The sequence below is a fragment of the Nyctereutes procyonoides genome, unplaced genomic scaffold (assembly GCF_905146905.1).
Source record: "Nyctereutes procyonoides isolate TBG_1078 unplaced genomic scaffold, NYPRO_anot_genome, whole genome shotgun sequence".
NCBI lineage: Eukaryota > Metazoa > Chordata > Mammalia > Carnivora > Canidae > Nyctereutes > Nyctereutes procyonoides.
In genome coordinates, this window is record NW_026575139.1 from 7,372,215 (window position 1) to 7,393,677 (window position 21,463).

General features: G+C 39.8%; 1 protein-coding gene across 4 annotated transcripts; it reads right to left on the minus strand.

Moving 5' to 3' along the window:
- Positions 1-722: 722 nt before the first annotated feature.
- GSKIP (GSK3B interacting protein) lies at positions 723-21,313 on the minus strand. 4 transcript variants are annotated; one of them, XM_055304546.1, is made up of 4 exons: positions 21,242-21,306; positions 10,400-10,478; positions 5,391-5,649; positions 723-2,629 (listed from the first exon to the last, which is right to left on the minus strand). In XM_055304546.1, the coding sequence occupies exons 3-4, from the start codon at positions 5,646-5,648 to the stop codon at positions 2,474-2,476; spliced, it is 414 nt and encodes a 137-aa protein (XP_055160521.1). In that variant the 5' UTR covers position 5,649; positions 10,400-10,478; positions 21,242-21,306; the 3' UTR covers positions 723-2,473. The 4 variants fall into 4 exon arrangements, with proteins under 4 accessions (XP_055160521.1, XP_055160522.1, XP_055160523.1 ...); XM_055304547.1 differs by lacking the exon at positions 21,242-21,306 and adding an exon at positions 20,474-20,626; XM_055304548.1 differs by lacking the exon at positions 10,400-10,478 and having other exon boundaries at positions 21,242-21,313.
- Between the last annotated feature and the right edge of the window lie 150 nt (positions 21,314-21,463).

Here is a 21,463-nt window from a genome sequence, read left to right on the forward strand (position 1 = left end):
AGAGCACATGATGTGCTTTTTAGAGCCTTTCCAACTTTCCATTAGAGAAAATGAATATTCTTGTAGTGTATCTTCTGCTGAATCTTTTCTCCATGCTAGATTGCTAGGATATTACCAGTACAGAAGTTACAAGCTTTGTAAAGGCTCTATTACTAATATTTTCTGGAAATGTTTCATTGAATGCCCCTCACTAAATCCTTATTGATATCATTACATTTAAATAATGGAGATTATTAAGTTATTAGGTTAAATACAGAGCTAAACTCTTTTCCTTTCTTGAATTACTGGTCAGGTTGATATCTTTCAAGTGGTTACTGGACATCCATACATTTTTTTTTCAAGTTGTTTGATCATATTACATGCCCACTGTTCTTTTCTTCTCTTTTCTTTCTTTCTTTTTCTTCTTTCTTTCTTTTTTTTTAAGCTTTATCTATTTATTCATTCAGAGAGAGCGAGAGAGAGGCAGAGACACAGGCAGAGGGAGAAGCAGGCTCCATGCAGGGAGCCCGATGTGGGACTCGATCCCGGGTCTCCAGGATCACACCCTGGGCTGCAGGCGGCGCTAAACCGCTGCACCACCAGGGCTACCCCTGTTCTTGTTTTCTTATTGACTTGTAAGAGTTACTTATTTAGAGGCTTTTTCTTTTTTTCCCCTTTTGGAAGTGACATCAAGGATTAATTTATCTGATTAAATTCTTTAAACAAGCTAGATGAAATGGAAGTTTCAGTATCTGTATAGTTTTATTAATGTCTTTTCACTCTGTTCCTCTTTCATAACGATAAAAAGAGCAAACCACTTCACAGCAAAATGTAACCATACAGAATTCAAAAATGGACATGGAAGCTCCTGGAACCAGTCATTTATCACAAAATGAACAAAGTCAATTTTTGAATGTACAATCACTTTTCTTCATACTTAACTCGAAATGAGTAAACAGAATTTTATTCGAACTTTACAAATATCCTTTACATTTATTTAGCCTGAGATTAAGCGTGAGAAAATCTGACCTGCAGTTAGATATCACTGCCCAGTTAGCATCTGAAAATAAAGCTGCAAATGGACATGCATTTACCAAACACAAATAAATCATCCTGATGGACTCTGACAATGAATACTGACCCAAACCGAACTTTAATGTGGTTCTACATGATCTTCGGAGCCCAAAAGTGTTTATTACTAAATAATGATTAAAAAAAAAAAGTCTGCAAATGACAAATTATGAAGGTGTGTCCCAATGCAGAATTTTACTTCAACATTTCTACAGCTGCTGCTTTAGTAGTACTACTAAAAAATCGACTCCCCAATCCTTAGTATTCAATATGTACTTGAAAACATGTAGCAACATGGTACGATTCATTTTTATAAATATTAGTACCTGTAATAAAATATAAAAAGAGAGTCTACCTTTTTCAAATATCAAGTCTCTGAATGCTTCATTCATCCTTTGGTTTCAAACCCATACAATGCAGGCATATTACATTGTAGATTTAGCTTTGAGAAAGAATACTGTGCATCTGTTGGGGAGGGAGGGGTGCTAGGGAATACCAAAGCACTACAGTATAGAAAGGAAACATTGAAGCAAAAATACTTTCTGAATATATACTGTACATCATGTAAACAAACATTCATAATAAGAATCAACACAGGCCAAAATATTGTTTTCTGGGAATTCAGAATCTTCTTCCTTTTGAATCACACACACACTGAAGATGATTTTTGTTAAGAAAAATGGAGCCTGTTCCTATATTTGCTTATGTGCTTAAATATCTTGGAAACAATTATTACATTCATTTGCTAACGGTTTGTCCTCTTAGTTGGCTGGCTGTTGCAAACAAGGAATACAGAACTATTATTTCAGTACCTGTTTTCCATTTAATACTAGCTAAGTAATATATATAATTAATTCATCTTTATCAGTCCATATTAGTAATATAAATAGATTAAGTGAAGCAGTGAATTTCAAAATTTGTGCAGGGGAAACTAGTTGATAATTTGTTTCCAATAAGGCTAGTAGCAAAATAATTACTACAAAGTCAGTCCAAGCTAGTAGTAAACCCCTGATTTAGCAAGCTGAATCCATGTTTGAAGTTAGGTCATTTTAATTCCTGTATATTACTGTGCAAATCTAGAATTTCCTATGTAAAAGAGAGTGCTGGTAGCATCAAAATCCTGTAATAACAGAATGAAATACTGATTAGGTTTTGAAATGCAGAGCTACTATATGAAGAAATCTGAATGTCTTAATGACAGTATCACAGCAATGGCCTCAGGATTCCCTTAAGGAATCCAAAACTAAGAAAGACAATTCATTAGACAGTAATGTTCTGAGGCAGAAGCCTAAATTTGAAGCAAGGAATGGACATAAAACCAAAAATGCGTTTTCTACTATGACCATATGCAAGTATTTCAAGCTTTATGTCAACATTTTGTACCAGCAGCAGCCCCCTCTAGAAGGAAAAAGCTTGGTCACGACTATCCATCCCTCTTCAAAGCTTCCAGTCTTTGAAGGAGTGCGTTTCCAAATGCTTCCCGGTAGGCAGGGCTGAGTGTATCCAGCAACGAGTAGACAGTTTCATGATAGGGAGTGTGTAAGTGATCATCCACTTGGTCAAAAGCATAACCTACCACCTACAAGAGAAATGCAACAGTGGATCAAATAACTAGATTTAACTTGGTACAGAAAGCAAAAATGTGTTTACTGGGGCCATTCTTCAATGACTCAATTTCTCAATCAATAGAATATGCATATTTCTTTTTTTTTAAAGATTTATTTATTTATTTGATAGAGAGAAAGAGAGATATCACAAGCAGGGGGAGTGGCAGAGGGAGAGGCAGGTCCCCATCTGAGCAGGAAGCCTGATCATGACCTGAGCCAAAGGCAGATGCTCAACCCACTGAGCCACCCAGGCACCCTAAGTGTATTTCTAAGCAGTCTGAAACTTAAAGGAACATCACAAACAAAATGCCCTCTTTATCATCTTTTTCTCAAAATGTAAAAGGTTTAATTTACCTATTCCTGAACCTAAAAAGGGATGTCAGAAGAAATGTCAGAAGGAATGTAAAAGCCTACACAGAACAGGTATTTCATTTTCATAGACTGAAACGTGCTTCTATTTATTCCCACACCTACCGAGGATCAACCATACAAAGGCACCAGAACAGATGCTGTATTATCAGTCCATATTTTTATTATTTATTTAAACTCTTTTATAGAGTCCTAAAAACTGCTTATAGTTTCAATCCTGCTTTACAATTAGTTACATTACTAATTCAACATTACTAACACATAACTTATCTGACAGGGAAACAAATGCTCAACTCTGTGAGATCAAAGGGAATGCTATTCTGTGTGTGTGTTTTCTCTGAACACCGTGAAAGCTTTTGTCCCCAACAAGATCTATCTTGGTTCACCAGCAGTGTTGGGCAAAATCAACTTAGCTTTTGTTGACTAAAGCTGGTGAATTCCCTATATAAACTAATTTTTTAAGACATCTATCCAAGAAGACTCACCTTTAAGTTACAAGTGGCTTTGTTGTTGTTTTAAATGAAAGCAGAGGCAGATGTGTCAGGATGATGAATCACAGCTCTTTGGAACCATGCTGTGTTGTAGCACTTTCTACACCACATACCACTGTTTGCCCCTCCTTTCCCTGCTAGCCTACAGTCTATTTCTAATTTCCAACACAGGATAGTTGCTCAGTAAAAGCTAACTGAGTAAGACTGCAAAGACAAATATTCGAATATCTACGTGCCAGGTTTCTAAGGGCTCTAGACCTTTCTGCAAACTATTCATATAAGCATCCTTCAAATCCTTTTTAGTTTTTTTTCCTGATCTCTAGGCTACAGATAAAGAAGCAGGGTGCAGACAGGTTGAATGACTCACCCAAGATCCCTCAAATTCACATGTTCGGCTTCTGACTCTGATCAGAATCCTTCCTACCTTCCACAGTCACCTCAGAACTAATCAGTGTAAGACTGAATTAATATACACAGGATGATTGATCTCTACTTTGGATTTGCCTATTTCTATTTAAGATGCACCCACTTCTAAAACTACCTGCTTTTAGCACAAGGTCAGGGATTTAGGAGGGAGAGCACAAAGACTGGTTAATCTAGGTACTACTCCCAAAGCAAAGGAGCTACCGGTGCGGCAGTTATGAGGAACTGGAAGTAGTGAAGATGCCAGATTGGCAATTTATTTCAGTGGAGGTGACTGTCAGTCAATGGATACATAGAACATATAGTTTGAGCAAACTGAATCTAGTGAAATAAAAAGATATTTGTGTGCTTAACACTGTCTGACATTCTTACCTACTCAGGCCTTGCCCTGTACCTTAGGATACTCTGCAACTTTGCAGGACTACCCTTAGGTATACTAACAAAAGTCAGAGATCTTTTGGCTAAGGTTGACAATTATTAAAGTCAAACTAAATTTTGGAATTTCTAATATCTATTCCTTTGTTCAGGTCAGAAATTTTCCTAACAGCGAGTTTTGGGTTGTTTGTTTGTATTTATTTATTATTTTTGAAGGATTTTATTCTCAAGCAATCACTGTACCCAATGTGGGGCTCCAACCTACAACCAGGAGATCAAGGTGCCCCAGTGAGTTTTGTTGTTTTAAATGATAAGTTGCTCTTGGCCAGGGATTTCTACTCTTCTAAATTCAAGATTCTGTTTCAAAGGTTGCAGAGGTGTCACTCTGTCTAGAAAAGCTCACACACAGGAAAAGACACTCTTGCCAATCTGGAGGCAGATATTCTGCTGTGACTTAATTCTGACCTAACAGCTGGAGGACAGAGCAATCAGGTATGTTATTTTAGTAGAAGAGACATTTTATAAAAAGTGGGAAAATATCCTCTCAACATGATGATTGCAAAGCTCACCTAAGCACAGAATGCCTACTTTTGGTGGATATATTTAGCTATAGGCAAGAAATAAATTAAATTGGGGGGTTATGTTCAAAACAAAGTAACACTGTAAATCAAATGTTTTTCTTTTTCAAAAAACCCAAAGACTTTATAATTAATAAGAATAACTAGAGAAAAAGAGCTTTTCTTACAAAGATCTTGGACCTGAGGCACTTGGGTGGTGCAGTTGGTTGAGGGCCTCCTTCTTGGTTTTGGCTCAGGTTGTGATCTCAGAGTTGTGAGATGGAGCTCCCCTTCCGGGTTCCAGGCTCAGCAGGGAGCCTCCTTGAGATGCTCTCTCTCTCCCTCTCCCCCGCCCAAACCTCTGCTCTCTTTAAAAATAAATAAATAAATCTTAAAAGACTTTTTTGGATGTTGTGTTCTCAGTTAACAATCTTCTTGCCCCCCGGTCCCTGCCCCCTAAAGTGGTAAAAATAACAATAAGAAGGTTTTTTTTTTTTCTATAAAGAAAAGCAACTTACCCTTAGCCCTGCTTCAGTGAGCTCGAGGCAGTATCTGTTCCTCTCTCTTGTTTCCACATTGATATAGGCAACATCATCAGCACAGCGCAGGTTTTTGGAGACAAACATGTTATTAACAGCAAAGAGAACGTCATTTACAACTGCTTCAGCTTCTAGCTTCATGTCTTTCATATCAGCTTCTTCAAAACCATTAAGCTCCGCATCTTCTTCAAACCCGGACATGCTGCTCAGCTCCATGGGATTACAGTCTGTTTCCATTCTGCAAAGGAGTAGATATAAAACATGTTTATAGAGAGACATTCCAAATACTGTTGTTTGATTAAGAGGAGCTATGCCTTAATAGAAAACATTAACTAGCTAACAACTTTTAAGGAAAATACTGTCTAAAACCATTTCCAGGGGGATCCCTGGGTGGCTCAGCAGTTTGGCGCCTGCCTTTGGCCCAGGGCGCGATCCTGGAGTCCTGGGATCGGGTCCCACACCGGGCTCCTGGCATGGAGCCTGCTTATCCCTCTGCCTGTGTCTCTGCCTCTCTCTCTCTGTCTATCATAAATTAAAAAACAAAAAAAAACCAAAACCATTTCCAAGTTGTTTTTCACAGACATGTATAGATTTTCAAAAAAAGAGGTTTTCTACTCTTCCCCTAAAGGTTAATTCCCATAGTGATATAATTCAGAATATTAGCTTTCACTTTTTTCCAATAATGCGTCAGTAAAAATCCTGGTACATAACTCTTTTTAATGTGTAATTATTTTTCTAGGATATTTAAAATTGGAATTGCTGAGTCAAAATGTATGCTCATTTTAACTTTCAACAGATACTGCTGATTCACCTTCAAAAAAAGGGCTGTACTGATTTATCCTCCACAAATAGAATATGAGAGACTATATTCTTTTTCATTACCCTCTTTACAATCTTTGTTAATATTTGTCAATCTGAGAGGCAAAGAATGATGCCTCATTGTCTGAATATGTATTTCTTTGATTAAACATCTTTTTGATATTTATAGGATATTCTTAGTTCCAAGATCATACAGCTGTAAAAAGCAGAAATGGAAATGAACTCAGATTGTTAAATCAGAATTGAAATCTTCACCTACTATAGTGCATGACTTCTCAATGGCTCTTTTTAGGACTTCTGGATTTGAGGTTTTGCATACAAGGGTCTTTTCCACCCCATGATTACATTTTAAAAACCTCTTAGGTTGTCTTCTGAGTTCCCATTCTCTACATGGATGGTTAACTTTCTGATCCATCTAGAATTTATTTTGTATAGCTTTGTTTTTGAAATGGATGGCTTACTGTCCCAACGCCATTTATTAAATGACTCATGTTTTCACCACTTCTTTGAACTGATCCAAATACTATAATTGGAAAAATATCATTTCTCAGGCTAACTCAATCCAACGTTACTGCCAGGTTGCTATGGAGTTCTAGCTTCTCTTCTGTGATGTGGTAGCAGTGAGTATTGTTAAAATTCAAAATGTATGAATGAGAAAAGTTAATGAATGTCAAAATGCACTGGAATGCAGGAATTTTCAGAAGAAAACAAGCTTTCTTTTTAGCTGCAGGCTTTAAAAGTAAATTCAGATTTCATTTCTCTGAACTGGATTAAGCATTCATTGTCCTGAATGTAGTAGGACTCTTCAACTTGTTATGAGCATTTATATAATTTTTTTAGTACCTTAAAAATTCCATCTCTTTTTCTATAGTACTGACTTGTGCCCTATTTGTAATTTTCAAAATCCTCTAAGTTAGTGGTTTTTACCATGGCCACTGACCCCACCTCAGAGAAACTGAATAAAAATCTCTGGGAGATTTTTCTGCATATTTTTTAGAGTTTAGAGATTCTACTGTATGGCCACTGCTCTAAAATTATTCGCACAAATCTTAAGGAGTTAAAGAGTTTCTGTAGCTGTACATCGTTTGCCATCATAAAAGGCAAACTAGTTGCTAAAGGCAGTTTATGACAAACTATGTCTAACCACTTAAAAAACTGCATAGCAAATGTACTAGTAATATATTCTTCCAATCCTGTTCCAACTAATGATGTTTATGGTTCCTTTACCTTGAGTCCTATAGCACTCTACAGAATTAGTCCCTCATTCCTAGCAAGTTAATTTTATCAATTATTGCTGGGGCAATTTGTCAGATAACTGGAATCTAGTATTGACTTCTATCTATGAAAGTGAAAACATTTGTTTTTCTTTTTTTTTTTTAAAGATTTTATTTATTTATTCATTGACACAGAGAGAAAGAGGCAGAGACACAGGCAGAGGGAGAAGCAGGCTCCATGCAGGGAGCCTGATGTGGGACTCGATCCTGGGTCCCCAGGATCACACCCCAGGCTGCAGGGGGCGCCAAACCGCTGCGCCACCGGGGCTGCCCAACATTTGTTTTTCTAAAACTTTCTACCTTATCCTAAAAGTAATCATTCTACTCATTATAATAATTGGTTTCATGTGTAAGAAAATAATCCATTTTATTGTTTTACAGAGTCAGTGTTGAAGATTTTGAAATGGAACTGTCCATTATTGTCTCTTACTATCATGAATACCAAATATCTTTGTTTTGCTTAAGTGATCAAGTACCTCAATTATGGATGTCAGGAATAATAATCACTACATTAAAGAGATGATGAGAAAGCTTGACAAGCTTTTAAAGCAAGAGTCTAATTCACTGCAATTAGGACCTTAATGATGGAGAAAGATGAAGAATCCAACATCAAAATGGAAGAAACCCTTACAGGTCCATGAATTATGTCATCAAGTTGCTGCTGTGTAATAATTAGCACCAACGGGCATAAAAGAGAGACAACTTTCCTAACTGCAAAGTTTTAGAAGATTTTTTCTAAAATGTCTTGGGGCACCCTGGATGGCACAGTTAGTTGAGCGTCTGACTTTAGATTTTATGATCTCAGGGTCATAAAATTGAGCACTGTGTCAGGTTCTATGCTGGGCATGGGAGCTGCTTGGGATTCTCTCTCTCCTCCTCCCTCTTTACCCCCTCCTGCCCGCTGCCATGCTCACTCGCTTGCTCTCTCTCTCTCAAATAAATGACTTTACATGATGCATATAAAAGACACATTCAGAACTTCAGTTAATGATACATACACATGAAAATGATACATTTTAGTACTGAAGCATTATGTAAGCTAATATTTTACACTAGTATTACTTCAAGATACTATAATTTATCTTTTATGCATTGTAACAGGCTCCTGATTATTACCAATATCCTTTTCCATTCCTAATAGCATCCTGATTTTCTTAGGGGAATCATAACACCCTCTTGCCTTACTGAGTAAAGCAACCAAGCAACGTGAGGGAGATTGACTCCAATCCTGGCTAAAGACTACGTTGATAATCACCACATGAATTCCTCCCAGTTGCTCCAATCCAGAGCAGCTTCAGTACACAGCCCCAGTTATTCCTGGCAGCCATTCCAGATGGGGAAACTAGCCCAAGGATGCAGCTAACGGTGGGAAAGAAGAGAGCCAAGAGATTCACAGGGAAATGGAGCCACGGTCTTGAAATCTGACAGTCTTCACATTTTTCAGTTACTGAATCCAACAAATTCCCATTCTTTTACTGGCAACGAAAAGCATCCTAATTGATTCAGAAGTCTACTCAAAATGAAAAGCAGTGATTGATCTAGTTCTTCAACAGCTTTATAAAAGTAAAGAGATTTTAAAAAATGGAACTCTGATTATATTTTTGTGCCAGTCATTCAGAAAATGCTTAATAAAAGCTCTGTAGAATGTGAATAATTATCAGTATGTGTCTGTATTAGTTTCCTCTTGCTGCTGTAACAAATTACCACAAACCTGTGGCTTAAAACAACACAAGTTAATTTTCTTTTAATTCTAGAGGCGAGAAATCTAAAATCCAGGTAGCAGCAGGGATGTATTACTTCTGGAGCCTTCAGTGGAGAATGTTTCCTTGCCTTTTCTGCTTCTAGACACTGACTGCATTTCTTGGCTCATGGTCCCCTCCTCCACCTTCAAAACACATCACTACATCCTCTGGATCGGTGGTAACACCTCCTTCTTCTGACTCTTGACATGGGCACCCCTTTTACAAGGAGTCTCATGCTTACATTGGGATATGTCCCTGTCTGAGGTCCTAAAGTCAATCAATAGGCAAAGTTCCTTTTATCATATAAGGTAATGCATTCAGTTTCTGGAATTAAAATACAGACATCTTTGGGGGCCCTCTTCTGTCTACCACAGTGTCTGTAGCCTATTAGCAGATAAGGAATACAAAGGTAGTCAAAGAGACGTCATTTTCTGACCTTACTTTTAGGAAGCTGTAGTTTATTTTTAATAAACACATTGCACGGGTAAAGTACTAGACAGCTTACAGTGCTTTCTTAAAAGAAGGCCCAGAGTACTTGCCAAGTTTAGTGCCTTCTTTGCAAAGATTCCTTGACAATAGTTTCATGCTTTGTATTCTGTAACTCCAGTACCATGATCACCACAAAATGTACTCAGGGTAGCATTTCAATTAAAGGTAGCATCTCAAGGCTGACAAGGGGTTTATTAAGGATCCTGAATTAAGAGCTCTCTCCAGCTACTTGATTCTAGATGGTGACCGGCCTATCCAATTAGATCCTCTCTTGAGGAGACTGAACACAGAGCCATGAAGGTCCCACCAAACATGAAGGCAGTTGGTGGTGATGCTGCTAGAACTACGGCAGTCAGGGTGGCTTGATCAACGGGACACTAAAGAAGTGGCATCTACATTTCTGATTATGCATCTCATTAACTAAAAATACTTTAAACAGATACCTTGTTATATGTATGTGTATTTACATACACATTCTACTATAATTAAAATATTAAAAACACATAAATATGAATTTAAACAGAAGCTAAAATATGAACTATAAACTTATTTCCTCTTACTTCTCAATGGATTATCTCATGTACTTGAGTGTGGAGGCCAGCACCACAGAGGAGGAGATGGGTGCCCATTTCAGGGAAGAGAAATTACTAGAATTACTACTCACACATTAGAGCTGCTGTCTGGTTACTGGAATGACTTTCTCATCAGTAGGAATCTGGTAAAAATCCTTGATTTCTCTCTTTCTGCAGGCAAAACAATTTATCATTGTACAAGAAATTCTAGACCAACAGAACTTTGTGCAATGAAAGAAACATTCTTTATCAGCGCTTCAAAGACAGTAGCTACAGCTACTGGTTAAAGTGACTGAGGAACTCAATCTCAAATTTCAGTAAATTTTCATTCATCTAAGTTTAAATAGGTAATGGCTCTTGTATCAGAGTGGGTATAGACTTTTGGGAATACTTTTGGATACACGGTAACCAACTCCATTTACATTACAGTTGGAAAAAAATCAGTAGATATAAAGGAACTAAATTAAACTTATTTTATATATGAGTAGCAAGGTTTGGAAATACATGTTAAAAAAAATTCTGAATCTCAGTACTCTATGGAGAGGAATTAACCATCTTGTTTCAAATGGCAAAAGGTAATGAATTACTTGTTTTGTGATCTTGTCAATTTAGACTCTAAGTTTATTATCATATATTGTAATTATTAAATATAATCCACTGTATCTACATATCCAGCATTTCTCTAAGCATCAGAATACTAATTAAAGGGGTCTACTGGTGGGGCGCCTGGGTGGCTCAGTTGGTTGGACGTCCAACTCTTGATTTCAGCTCAAGTCATTATCTTGGGAGCCTGAGACTGAGTCCTGAGTTGGGTTCTGCACCCAGTGGGGAGTCTGCTTGAGATGCTCTCTTTCTCTCCCCCACTCTTGGTGGCACTCTAATATAAATGAATCTTAAAAAACAAAAAAAAGGTGTCTATTGGTATTATAGCTTAATTTGGGAAGTAAGACAAGCTCATGAAATATGTACATAAATATTAACACTACACACATGCACCATAATCATAACCTAAGAAGTGTACTTAATTGTGAGTGACAGGTAGTTAGAGAAAGCAATGGGTATGTTTGGTCTTATTACAAACTTACCACTAAAGTTGTATGAGCCTGGGCTGGCCAGGTAACCTCACTGGACTCATGATTTTCTCAGCTATGAAATAAGGGGAACAGACAAGAAACTCTTTACTGTTCTTGAGAGCTCTGATATTCTGTGATCTATGACATAATTGTTAGTTATGATGGGGCTTGACTTTGACTCATGGAAGAGGTCAGTCAAAACTGGTCTTGAATGAGCACAGGTGAAATTATGGATGAAGCAGAAAGGACTTGAGAGTTGTAAAGAATTCTTCACAGGGAACAAAGCATAAGCAATAACCTGCATGGGGTGTGGCAGGAATTCTAAGGAGACTAGCCTAACTAGTCTAATGCAAGGACAATGTTAGGAGAGTAATCGAGGGGTGCCTGGGTGGCTCAGTGGTTGAGTGCCTGCTTTCAACTCAGGTTGCGATTGGGATTGGGTCCCTTATCAGGCTCCCTGTGGGGAGCCTGCTTCTCCCTCTGCTTCTGTCTCTGTGTCTCTCATGAATTAATAATTTTTTTTTTTTTTTTTAAAGAGAGTAATAGCCCAATTTGAAGTGTGCTGATACCCAGAGAGGAGAATTTGATTTTGGTATAATAGCCTCTTTTAAACTCTTTGAGAATGGTAACAGCAACAGTCTATATTTCAAGTGGGTTTCTTTCAGGCAGCATATGGTTTGGTCCTGCTTTTATATGCAATCTGGCAATTTCTACCTTTTAATTGTAGTGTTTAGGCCTTTTATATTTAACATGACTGCTATAATTACTGATGTGGTTACTATCTATTTTGCTATTATCTATTTGTACCATCTGTATTCTCTTCGCTTTTCCTTATTTTTCTGCCTACTTTTTGACTGATCACTTTTTAGGATTCTATTTTACAACCTTTGGTGGCTTATGAACTCTGTTTTTAGTGGTTAGTTTACACGATACATCTGTAATTACACTATACATCTGTAATTATCACAGTCTACCTTTAACCTTGAAGTGATATGCTACTTCATGTAGAGCATAAGAACTTTACAAGAGTATACTATATTGCCTTTTTAATATTTTTGTCATATTTTACTTCTACGTGCTACAAACTTCATAATACATACATTACTTTTGTTTTAAACAGTATAATTTTTCAGCAATTTAGATAAGAAAGAAGTATTTTATATTCAACCACATAATTACTATTTCTGGTGCTCTGTGTTCCTTTGTGTTTACTTATACTCCCATCTACGATCTGTATCACATCCTCTGCCTGATGGATTTCCTATTAACATTTCCTGTAGTGCAAACCTGCTGTTAATGAATTCTTTCAGCTTTATTTATGAGAGAGAGAATGCACGTGCGCATGAGGAGGTGGAGGGAGAGGGAGAGGGAGAAGCAGGCTCCTTCCTGAGCAGGGAGCCTGATGCGGGACCTGTGTCAAAGGCAGATGCTTAACAACTGAGCCACTCAGGTGTCTCTTTTGGCTTCTGTATATCTAAACAAGTCTTCTTTTCACCTTCAGTTTGAAAGATATTTTTGCTGGGTATAGAATCCTGGGTTGACAGTCTCCCCACTCTAAGATTTTAAAGCTCTCTCTCTACTATTATTTTACTTACATTATTTCCCGTGAAAAATCTAATGTCATTGCTGTCTTTGTTCCTCGGGGTGTAGTTTTCCTGATTTCTTTTGCTTGGGGCTTTTCAAACATTAATTTGTCCCTCCTCTTTTTGGGGACTCCAATTTCATGAATATTAGGTTTAAGTGAAGTTGTCCTACTCTTCTTTTTTCATGTTCTTAGTTTCTTCTCTCTGTTTCACTTTGAATAGCTTCTATTGCTGTCTTTGAATTCACTAATCTTTTCTTCTGCAGTGTCTTATCTCTACTTGTCTTTTTAAAAAACATTTTCCACGTCTCTACTTAATTTGCTCAGTTTTTCCCTCTAGCTTTTTAAACATATGGGGTTTTAATGTCCTTGTCTACTAATTTCACTGTTATTTATGGGTAAATTTCAAATTACAGATTTTTCTTACTATGGGTTGTATACTGCTGCTTTGTATGCATGGTAATTTTTAATTGGATGCCAAACAATGTGTATTTTACCTTATACAGTCCTATTTTAATATGCCTATAAATATTATTGAGCATTCTTTTGGGATATAGTTATTGGAAATAGCTTGATCTTTTTGGTTTATTTATTTTTTAAAGATTTTATTTATTTACTTACTTACTTACTTACTTATTTATTTATTTATGAGAGACACACAGAGAGAGGCAGAGACATATGCAGGGGGAAAAACAGGCTCACTGTGGGAAGAAGCCTGATACAGGACTTGATCCCAGGACCCCAGGATCAGGACCCGAGCTGAAGGCAAATGGTCAACCACTGGGCCACCTAGGCACCCTACCTGATCCTTTTTGAGTTTTGCTTTTAGACTTTTTAAGGCAGTATCAAACCTACATTTTGTTTCTGGTTAATTCTGACCCACTATGGAGTCAATAACCTTTCTGAATATTCTGATATCCAATGGATTATGAGGATTTTCCACTTTTGGTGATAGGAACAGGAACATCCCTGGTCCTGTAATTTTTTTGGGTAGTTTCTTCACACCTATGTGTTGATCAGTATTTATTCAGCTGCAGGCTGGAGGGGGATCCTCTGTACATTTCCACAGCTCTTGCTTTCTGTGAAGCTCTCTAATTTCTAGTACTCTGTCCTAGTTGACTTGGCCTTTCTGAACTTGAAGCTCCATATCCTTAATTCAGGGAGACTACTGGGCTCTACCTGGGTTTCTTTTCCAGTGTCATGCCTAGAAATTCTCTCCAGGCAATAAACTGGGGCAATGGGCTCACCTCCTTTGTATATCACAGCATTAGACAATGAAGGATGCTGATCCTTCAATGTCCCAGTGATCAGCATCCTTCATTGTCTAATCCCCAACATCTTAAAAGCCTTTTCTCCCCAGATGTTTTTGCTCACTTTCTTATTGTTTCAGGTGGAAAGGTAATCTGGGCCCTGTCCCTCTGTCTTTGCCAGGAATGCACAACCGAATGCATTCCAGTTTTGAGCAAACCTTGTGATCTTATTTCATAAATTTTTCTTTCAGTAATTTTGGTCTCTCTCATATTACCTCTTTTTTTTAAGATTTTATTTTTAAGTAATCTCTACGCCCAACATGGGGCTCAAATTCACAATCCTGAGATCAAGAGTCACACATTCCACTGGCCAAGCCAGCCAGGGTGCCCCTCTCCCCTATTTGGAAAAACTTTACCACCTTGCCAATTCCTTCATTAATGGGTTAAATACGTTTCTTAAAAAGTTGAGTATAGTCAACACACAAAATTTAATTAGTTTCAGGTGTACAGATTAGTGATTTGACAAGTTCATACACTAGGTTGTTTTTACCACAAGTGTAGCTACCATCTATCCTGTTACATCACTAAAACAATACCATTAACTGCATTCCTTAGGCTCTGCCTTTTATTCTCATGACTTATTCATTCCATAGAGTTAAATACATTTTTTACACATGCTTACTATGTTTGTTTAAGACCTATGTTTCTAACTTAAAAAAAAAATTGTACTTTGACATTACAGGTGACCCTTGAACAACATGGGTTTGAACTGCATGGTTCCATTTATATGTAGATTTTTTGTTTTTAAGATTTTATTTATTCATGAGAGACACAGAGAAAGAGAGTCAGAGACACAAGCAGAGGGAGAAGCAGGCTCCTCATGGGGAGCCCAATGCGGGACTCGATCCTAGGACACGGGGATCACGACCTGAGCCGAAGGCAGATGTTCAACCACTGAGCCACCTAGCTATCCCTATATGTAGATTTTTTTCAATACATACAGTATTGTACTGTAAATGTATTTTCTCTTCTTTATGATTCTCTTAAAAAAAAAAAAGATTTATCTTAGAGACAGCATAGACAGGGGAAGGGAGGAGAGGCAGAGTCTTAAGTAGAGCCTGAGTGCAGAGCCCCACATAGCTCCCAATCCCATAAACCCAGAGATCACACCCTGAGCTGAAACCAAGAGCAGGAGGCTTAACTGACTGTGACACCCTGGCGCCCCTCCTCCTTGTAATTTTCTGAATAATATCTTCTTTTCTTTATTGTTAAGAATACAGTACATAATGCAATATAATATACACAATATCTGTTAATTAGCTGTTTATATAATTGGTAAGACAGTAGGCTATTAGTTAAGAGTTTGGGGAATCAAAAGTTATACTTGGATTTTCAACTACATGGGAGTTGGTGACTGGAATGTCCAAAGCTCAGCTGTATTTTAGACTTTCAGTTCTTCAAAATTCAGCTCGACAAATTTATTTCAGGATTTGGTATCTGATCTCAAGAAAGAGTTAATCACTACATCCTTCTTCTTTTGCATTAGTATTGCTGTAGATTTTCATACTTCTTTGGAAATCAGGACCTGTGATGTCTACATCACCAGCACAGGGTCCCACCTAAGGCAGGTCTTCACTGAATATATGTTTTAAAGTTTATTTGTTTATAATCTATACATCCAACGTGGAGCTAGAACTCCACTACGAGATCAAGAGTCGCATGAGCTCTACCGACTGAGCCAGCCAGGTGCTCCTTCACCAAATACTTTCTGAATGAATAAATCAAAGAAAAAATTCTAACTCACTGCTTCTCAAGCTGTGATACTTGGCCCTGTGACAATGGGCATACAACTGGATAAATAAGAATATACACTGTAGACATTCTCCCCCAAATACACATCACTGTTTTTTTTTTTGACATCACTGTTATAGTAACAATATTATGAAGTGTGATATAAAATTGCCTAGAACTTTTTAAAAACAAATAGAGGTCTTTAGCTATGCCTTCTTCAGGTTATGCCTCTACACTCCTAGGATTTCCTTTGCCTCCGATAAAAAATTTGAGTGAGAAGTAAAAAGAGTACTGCACTTACCTAAGAAATTAACTCAGAAAGCTTAAAATTCTAGGCATTGGGCCTGGGGGTATGAGGTTAATGAGCAGAGGTGGAAGCTAGTAGAAGTGCAGCAGATTCATACTGAGTTAGACTAAGTCTTTATACTTCTTCCCACTTCAGTTAGGGTATTGTTTTTTGTAAAAAGTTAAGGAAATTCAATAGCTCTTATTCCATCTGTTGGTATGATTTAGCAGCTGTGGTAAGTGTTTTTGGAAGATTCATGAAACTGGTTATCAAGATATTGATTACTAAGTCCTTTATTCCTTGTCTCTATTTTTTAATCTTCTAATTTTTCTATGGCAAAAAGAAAATGTATTGTTTGCAGTAAAACAAAAGTCTTTTGAAAATGTGATATATTAGAAAGTACGAGGGATAGAAGCAGAAACGTTCTTCTAAAAGAAGCCAAGTTATTGAGATAGTTAAAATAACTGGTAGCTTCAGTTCCAAGTGGAATGAGAGGTTTGAATTTATCTGCATTTCAAACAAGAGTTTTGAAAGTAAAGATGAATCAAGTTGATTAATTATAATTAGCAACATTTAGAAATTATCCAAAGCTAAAGCTAGTTTAATCTTTATTTGCTGTTAACACGTAACACTTAATGTTTTCAATAGCTCTACGAAGTATGAATTTTGAAATTAAAAAAAAATTTTAAAAAAGACTTTATTTATTTGAGAGAGAGAGAGAAGAGAGGGAGAGCATGAGCTGGGGTGGGGAGAGGCAGAGGCAGAGGGAGAAGCAGGCTCCCTGCCGAGCAGGGAGTCTGACTCTGGGTTCCATCCCAAGGCCTTGAGATTATTACCTGAGCCAAAGGCAGATGCTTAACCAACTGAGTCACCCAGCTGCCCCCCAAATTTTAAAATTTAAAATCAGAATCATCATATATTACAGTATTTGTAATTCAAATAAAATTGCATACTTTTCCCATTTATACACTGATGTATAAAATTATTCTGCACCCTACTTGCAATGACAGAGACACATATAGATGACTAACAACAAATCAATTATAGGGGGAGCTAACAGTGAGGAAATATACAGATAGTGTTAATTTGACAAGCCTTGTAAACTGTAAATAAGCAGCAACACCACATCCCTGTAAACACCCTTTCCTTCAAAACCAGAAACTGTAAATGAGATTTTAAGAAAAGACTCAAAATTTGAATGCTTAAAAAAAAACATCCAGGCATTAATTTTTTGTTTCCAAGTAATCCTCTAGGTTACACAGAGGATTGGGTACTATGTTTAATATAAAGTACATTACGAGCAAAATAAGACAAATCAATATCTGAAGAATACAAAATAGAAAACCTCTCTGCTTTCCATTTTGATTCTAAATTGGCTCCCTACCAGGTTCTGAGGAATATTCCGTTGCCAGTACATTCAAAAACTGGAATACCTTACGGGTGCTATTAGTTATTCTGGTCAGATGACTGTGTCATCTGGTAGAAAGTTTCCAAAATGATTCCTTATAACATCATACATCAATTATTTAGGAACCAGCTCTAACTTCATCTGTGGGTATAATTTTTGTGCTATGTTAGTGTTCTGGAGTCTTGATAAACTGGTTATCAAGGAATTTATCACTAAGTTCTTTATTCTCTACTTAATTTAATGGACTTTGTTGAGTTTCATCACAGATTTACAGCATCAAAGAGCTGAAAAAAGACTGTAGATTTGTCCTTAATGACAACAGTCATATACATATATAGCATGACAAAATAATAGAAGCAGAGTGGCTCAGTGGTTAAGTGTCTGCCTTTGGCTCAGGTCATGATCTCAGGGTTCTGGGTTGAGCCCCCATCCAGCTTCCTGCTCAGCGCGGAGTCTGCTTCTTCCTCTTTCTCTGCTTCCCCCTGCCCGTACTCTCTCTCAAATACATAAAATCTTAAAAAAAATAATAGAGGCAGAATGATTTCAAGAGCAGTATACAGATTTCCAATTTTCACTTTGAGAATCTGACAAGTGACATCCCAACAGTCAGCAGAGGGCTAGAATACGGTATCTTAATCAGGATGACTTCTTATTTGTATCATATCTCATAGCCTGAAAAATCCTCTCAATATGAACAAGTGGCCAGTAGGCTGCAGTGGTTAAAGGGTCTTGAACACAGCAAGAATCTCTGCTCTACCTATTCTGGGACTTGGGGCAGGATACTTGAATCTCTCTGGTCACACATTCCTCCTCTTTAAAATGAAGCTAACCATAGCATCACGTAAAGGGATACCACAAGTACATATGGAAAGTGCTCAGCACGGTGCTAAGCTCAAAAAATAGTATGTTTATTGTTATATACTGAAAAGATGGTTAAGGAAGAGCTGACCCTGAAACTCAAGCCATTTAACTTCGAGTTTGGTGCTTTTAACATCACGTGAAGTGCTGTGGCTGCTGCTGTCTTTTACAGCTCCCAGAATCATGAGATACGGGAGCCCTAAGGGAGCCCTAACATCATATTCCGGTTACGAGTGCAAGTCTTAAAAAGCCAAAAGTATGTCACGCACTTTTCTTTTGTTTCACACATTAACACGGATTTCTTTGAAGGATGTATACAGCTCTGCTATGTAGCTTCTAACCCGTCACTTCAAAGCCTTTTACGGAATTCTTAAAAAGTTGACAATGTTTCTTCACCTTCCTCATTTAATTAACACTAGGTGTTAACATTTTGTGATAGTACTCTGTCTTTGATAAAACATAAAAATAGCACTGTGAGTTAAAATGAGTATCATACTCTAATCGAGCTCCAGGTATAAAAATGCTAGGTCCCAAGCCTGAACATGCACGCTGACTTTCTCCTCGAAAGCATAACACATACGAGGCAACATGCGAAGGGAGCATGCCTGTTATCACAGTAAAATCTTTTTGATTTTTATTTTCCTTTCCCGATGGTTGAAATTTCAGGCATTTCGTGGACAGCCTGTATGCAATTCTCTATTCCAAAGGAAATCACTTAACATTTGGCCTTGAAAGAAGTCGACTGTATCCATTTGTCAAAAGTCCAGTTGGAACCTTCCAAGGCCTATGCTAATTCCCTGCCCAGATGAAATTCCACTTTTTCGTCGCTTTGTTTATATTCCTTTTATTGATAAATGTAATCACTATTCACAAACATGTCTTACTTATATCTTCAAAATATATCCAGAACCTAACCTAACTGCTTCGTACCTCCTCGACCACGACTACTCTAAGTTCAAGCTACTGCCTTCTGCCGCCTGGATTCCTACAATAATCTCTAACTGTTCTGGCTTTTTCTCCTTTGGTCCTCCCACCTCCACACCGCAGTTAGCATGATTCTGTAGAAACTCAGGCCAGATTATGTCACTCCTCTCCTCGAACCCATTCACCTACCCAAGTAAGAGCCCAAAGTCCTCGCAGGGCCCTACAGGGCCTGTGCCCCCAGGCCCCCAGCTTCTCCTCCTCCTTCCTTCACTCTCTGCTCGTGTTCCTTGAACTCATCAATCCTGCCCTTGCTGTTCCCCTGCCACGGAAGTCAACATGCCTTACTCCCTGGCTTTCTCCAAGACTCTGCTAAAACATCACCTTATTGAATAAGAGAGGCCTTCTCTTACCCCTCTGTATACAAGTGGCAAATAACTTCCCTCTCCATTCGCTTTATATCACTTTACTTTTTTTCAACAGCACGTACCAGCCCACGGCCTGTGATATATTTAATTACTGTTGGTTTCCCTTCCCTTCAACAAGATGTAAGCTCCATGGGGCCAGAAACTTAACTCTGCTCACTGCTGTATCCCCAGCACACCAGCAGGCAACAGCACAAACGCTTACTGAATAAAGGAACAGCCCTTTCACCATAGAACATAAACTCCCTGAGTTCTTTTCTACCTTTTCCACCTCCCCAACCGCGGAGACTTTCCTTTAACCGGCCCTTAACGACTATTTCTGAATGAGCGAAGAGCACGGGAACTGAGGTTACCGACGATGCTTCGGACAAGTCTACAAAGAACGGGGGCGGGCGGGGGGGGCGGGGGGGGCGGAGGACACAAAGTCCAAGCGACTACACACACACACACACACACACACACACACGCGAGAGAGAGAGCACACTGGCTCTCAAAAGAGTGTGGCTGTGGAAAGGGGACCCGGAGCCTTCCTGGGTCAACATTTCCGGGCGGTCTTGGTGCGAGTTACCAACCTGCCAATAACCCGCCGTCTTCACTGCGTATCCCTGGATGCAACCGTCTGTGCTCGGGGCTCGGTTTGGGTTCGTCCCCTGCTGCAGCTCGGCAAGTCTCGGGGCGCCCAAGCCCGGCTCGCAGGCCTCTCAGGGCCGGCGGAGCTAGCGGGCGGCTCGGCCTCCGCCGGAGATGCACCCCGCCCCCCCCCCCCCCCCTTAAAAGGCAGAACTAGGATCGCGCAGCTTCCCGGAGCGGCACGAGCGCTTGGCTCAGGTTTCCGCGGGGTCCGGAGCCTCTGGCGTTGAGTACAGAAAGCAGTTCTGCCCGCAGATGCCTCCAAGACTCAAGTTTCCCGGAGCCGGGGGGGTGGGGTGGGGTGGGGGGGGGAGGCAGCACGCCCGCCCCGCACCAAGAACGCGCTCTGCAAACTGCCAAGCCGCTGGGCAAACCCGAGCTTCGGAAACAATACCTCCGAGAGGCGGGGAGGGGGCCAGCAACTTGCCGACAATGGGCGCCGGCCGCTGCCGGGGACCGGGTGGAGGGTGGAGGGGGGCGCGGTGGCGGGAAGGGCCAGGCGCTGCTGCAGCCCCCCCCCCTCCCCCCCGCGGCAGGCGCGCTCCGAGAGCCCGTTTCCGGGGTCGGGGTCCCAGGTGACCGCACGGCCCAGGCCAGCCGCGCCCCCGACCCCTGTCGGCCCGGGCCCCGGGCCCCTCCCGCCGTCGCCCGCCGCGTCCGGGTCGCAGCCCCCCCTCCCTCCGCCCCCCGGGCAGCCCCCGCCGGCTCACCTGCGCGCGCCCGGCGTCCTCCGCTTCCCCCCTCGGGAGGCGTCTGGAGCCGACCCGCGGCGCCGTCCCGCCTCCCGCGCTCGCCCCGCCCCCTCGGAGCCGGAACCGCGCGCTTCCGGGCGCTTCTCCCCGCCCCCCTCGGCCCCTAGTGTGGCGTCACTTCCGCCAGCGCCCAGCCGCGCGCCGCGAGCGTGGGCGTCGCGCACGCGCCGTGAGCGCCCC

Excerpts from the sequence above, each read along its gene's own strand:
- GSKIP (XM_055304548.1), bottom strand. The coding sequence starts at position 5,648 with ATGGAAACAGACTGTAATCCCATGGAGCTGAGCAGCATGTCCGGGTTT. Across the intron at positions 2,630-5,390 it reads TCACTGAAGCAGGGCTAAGG|GTGGTAGGTTATGCTTTTGA; the intron begins GTAAGTTGCTTT and ends TTTCTCTTGTAG.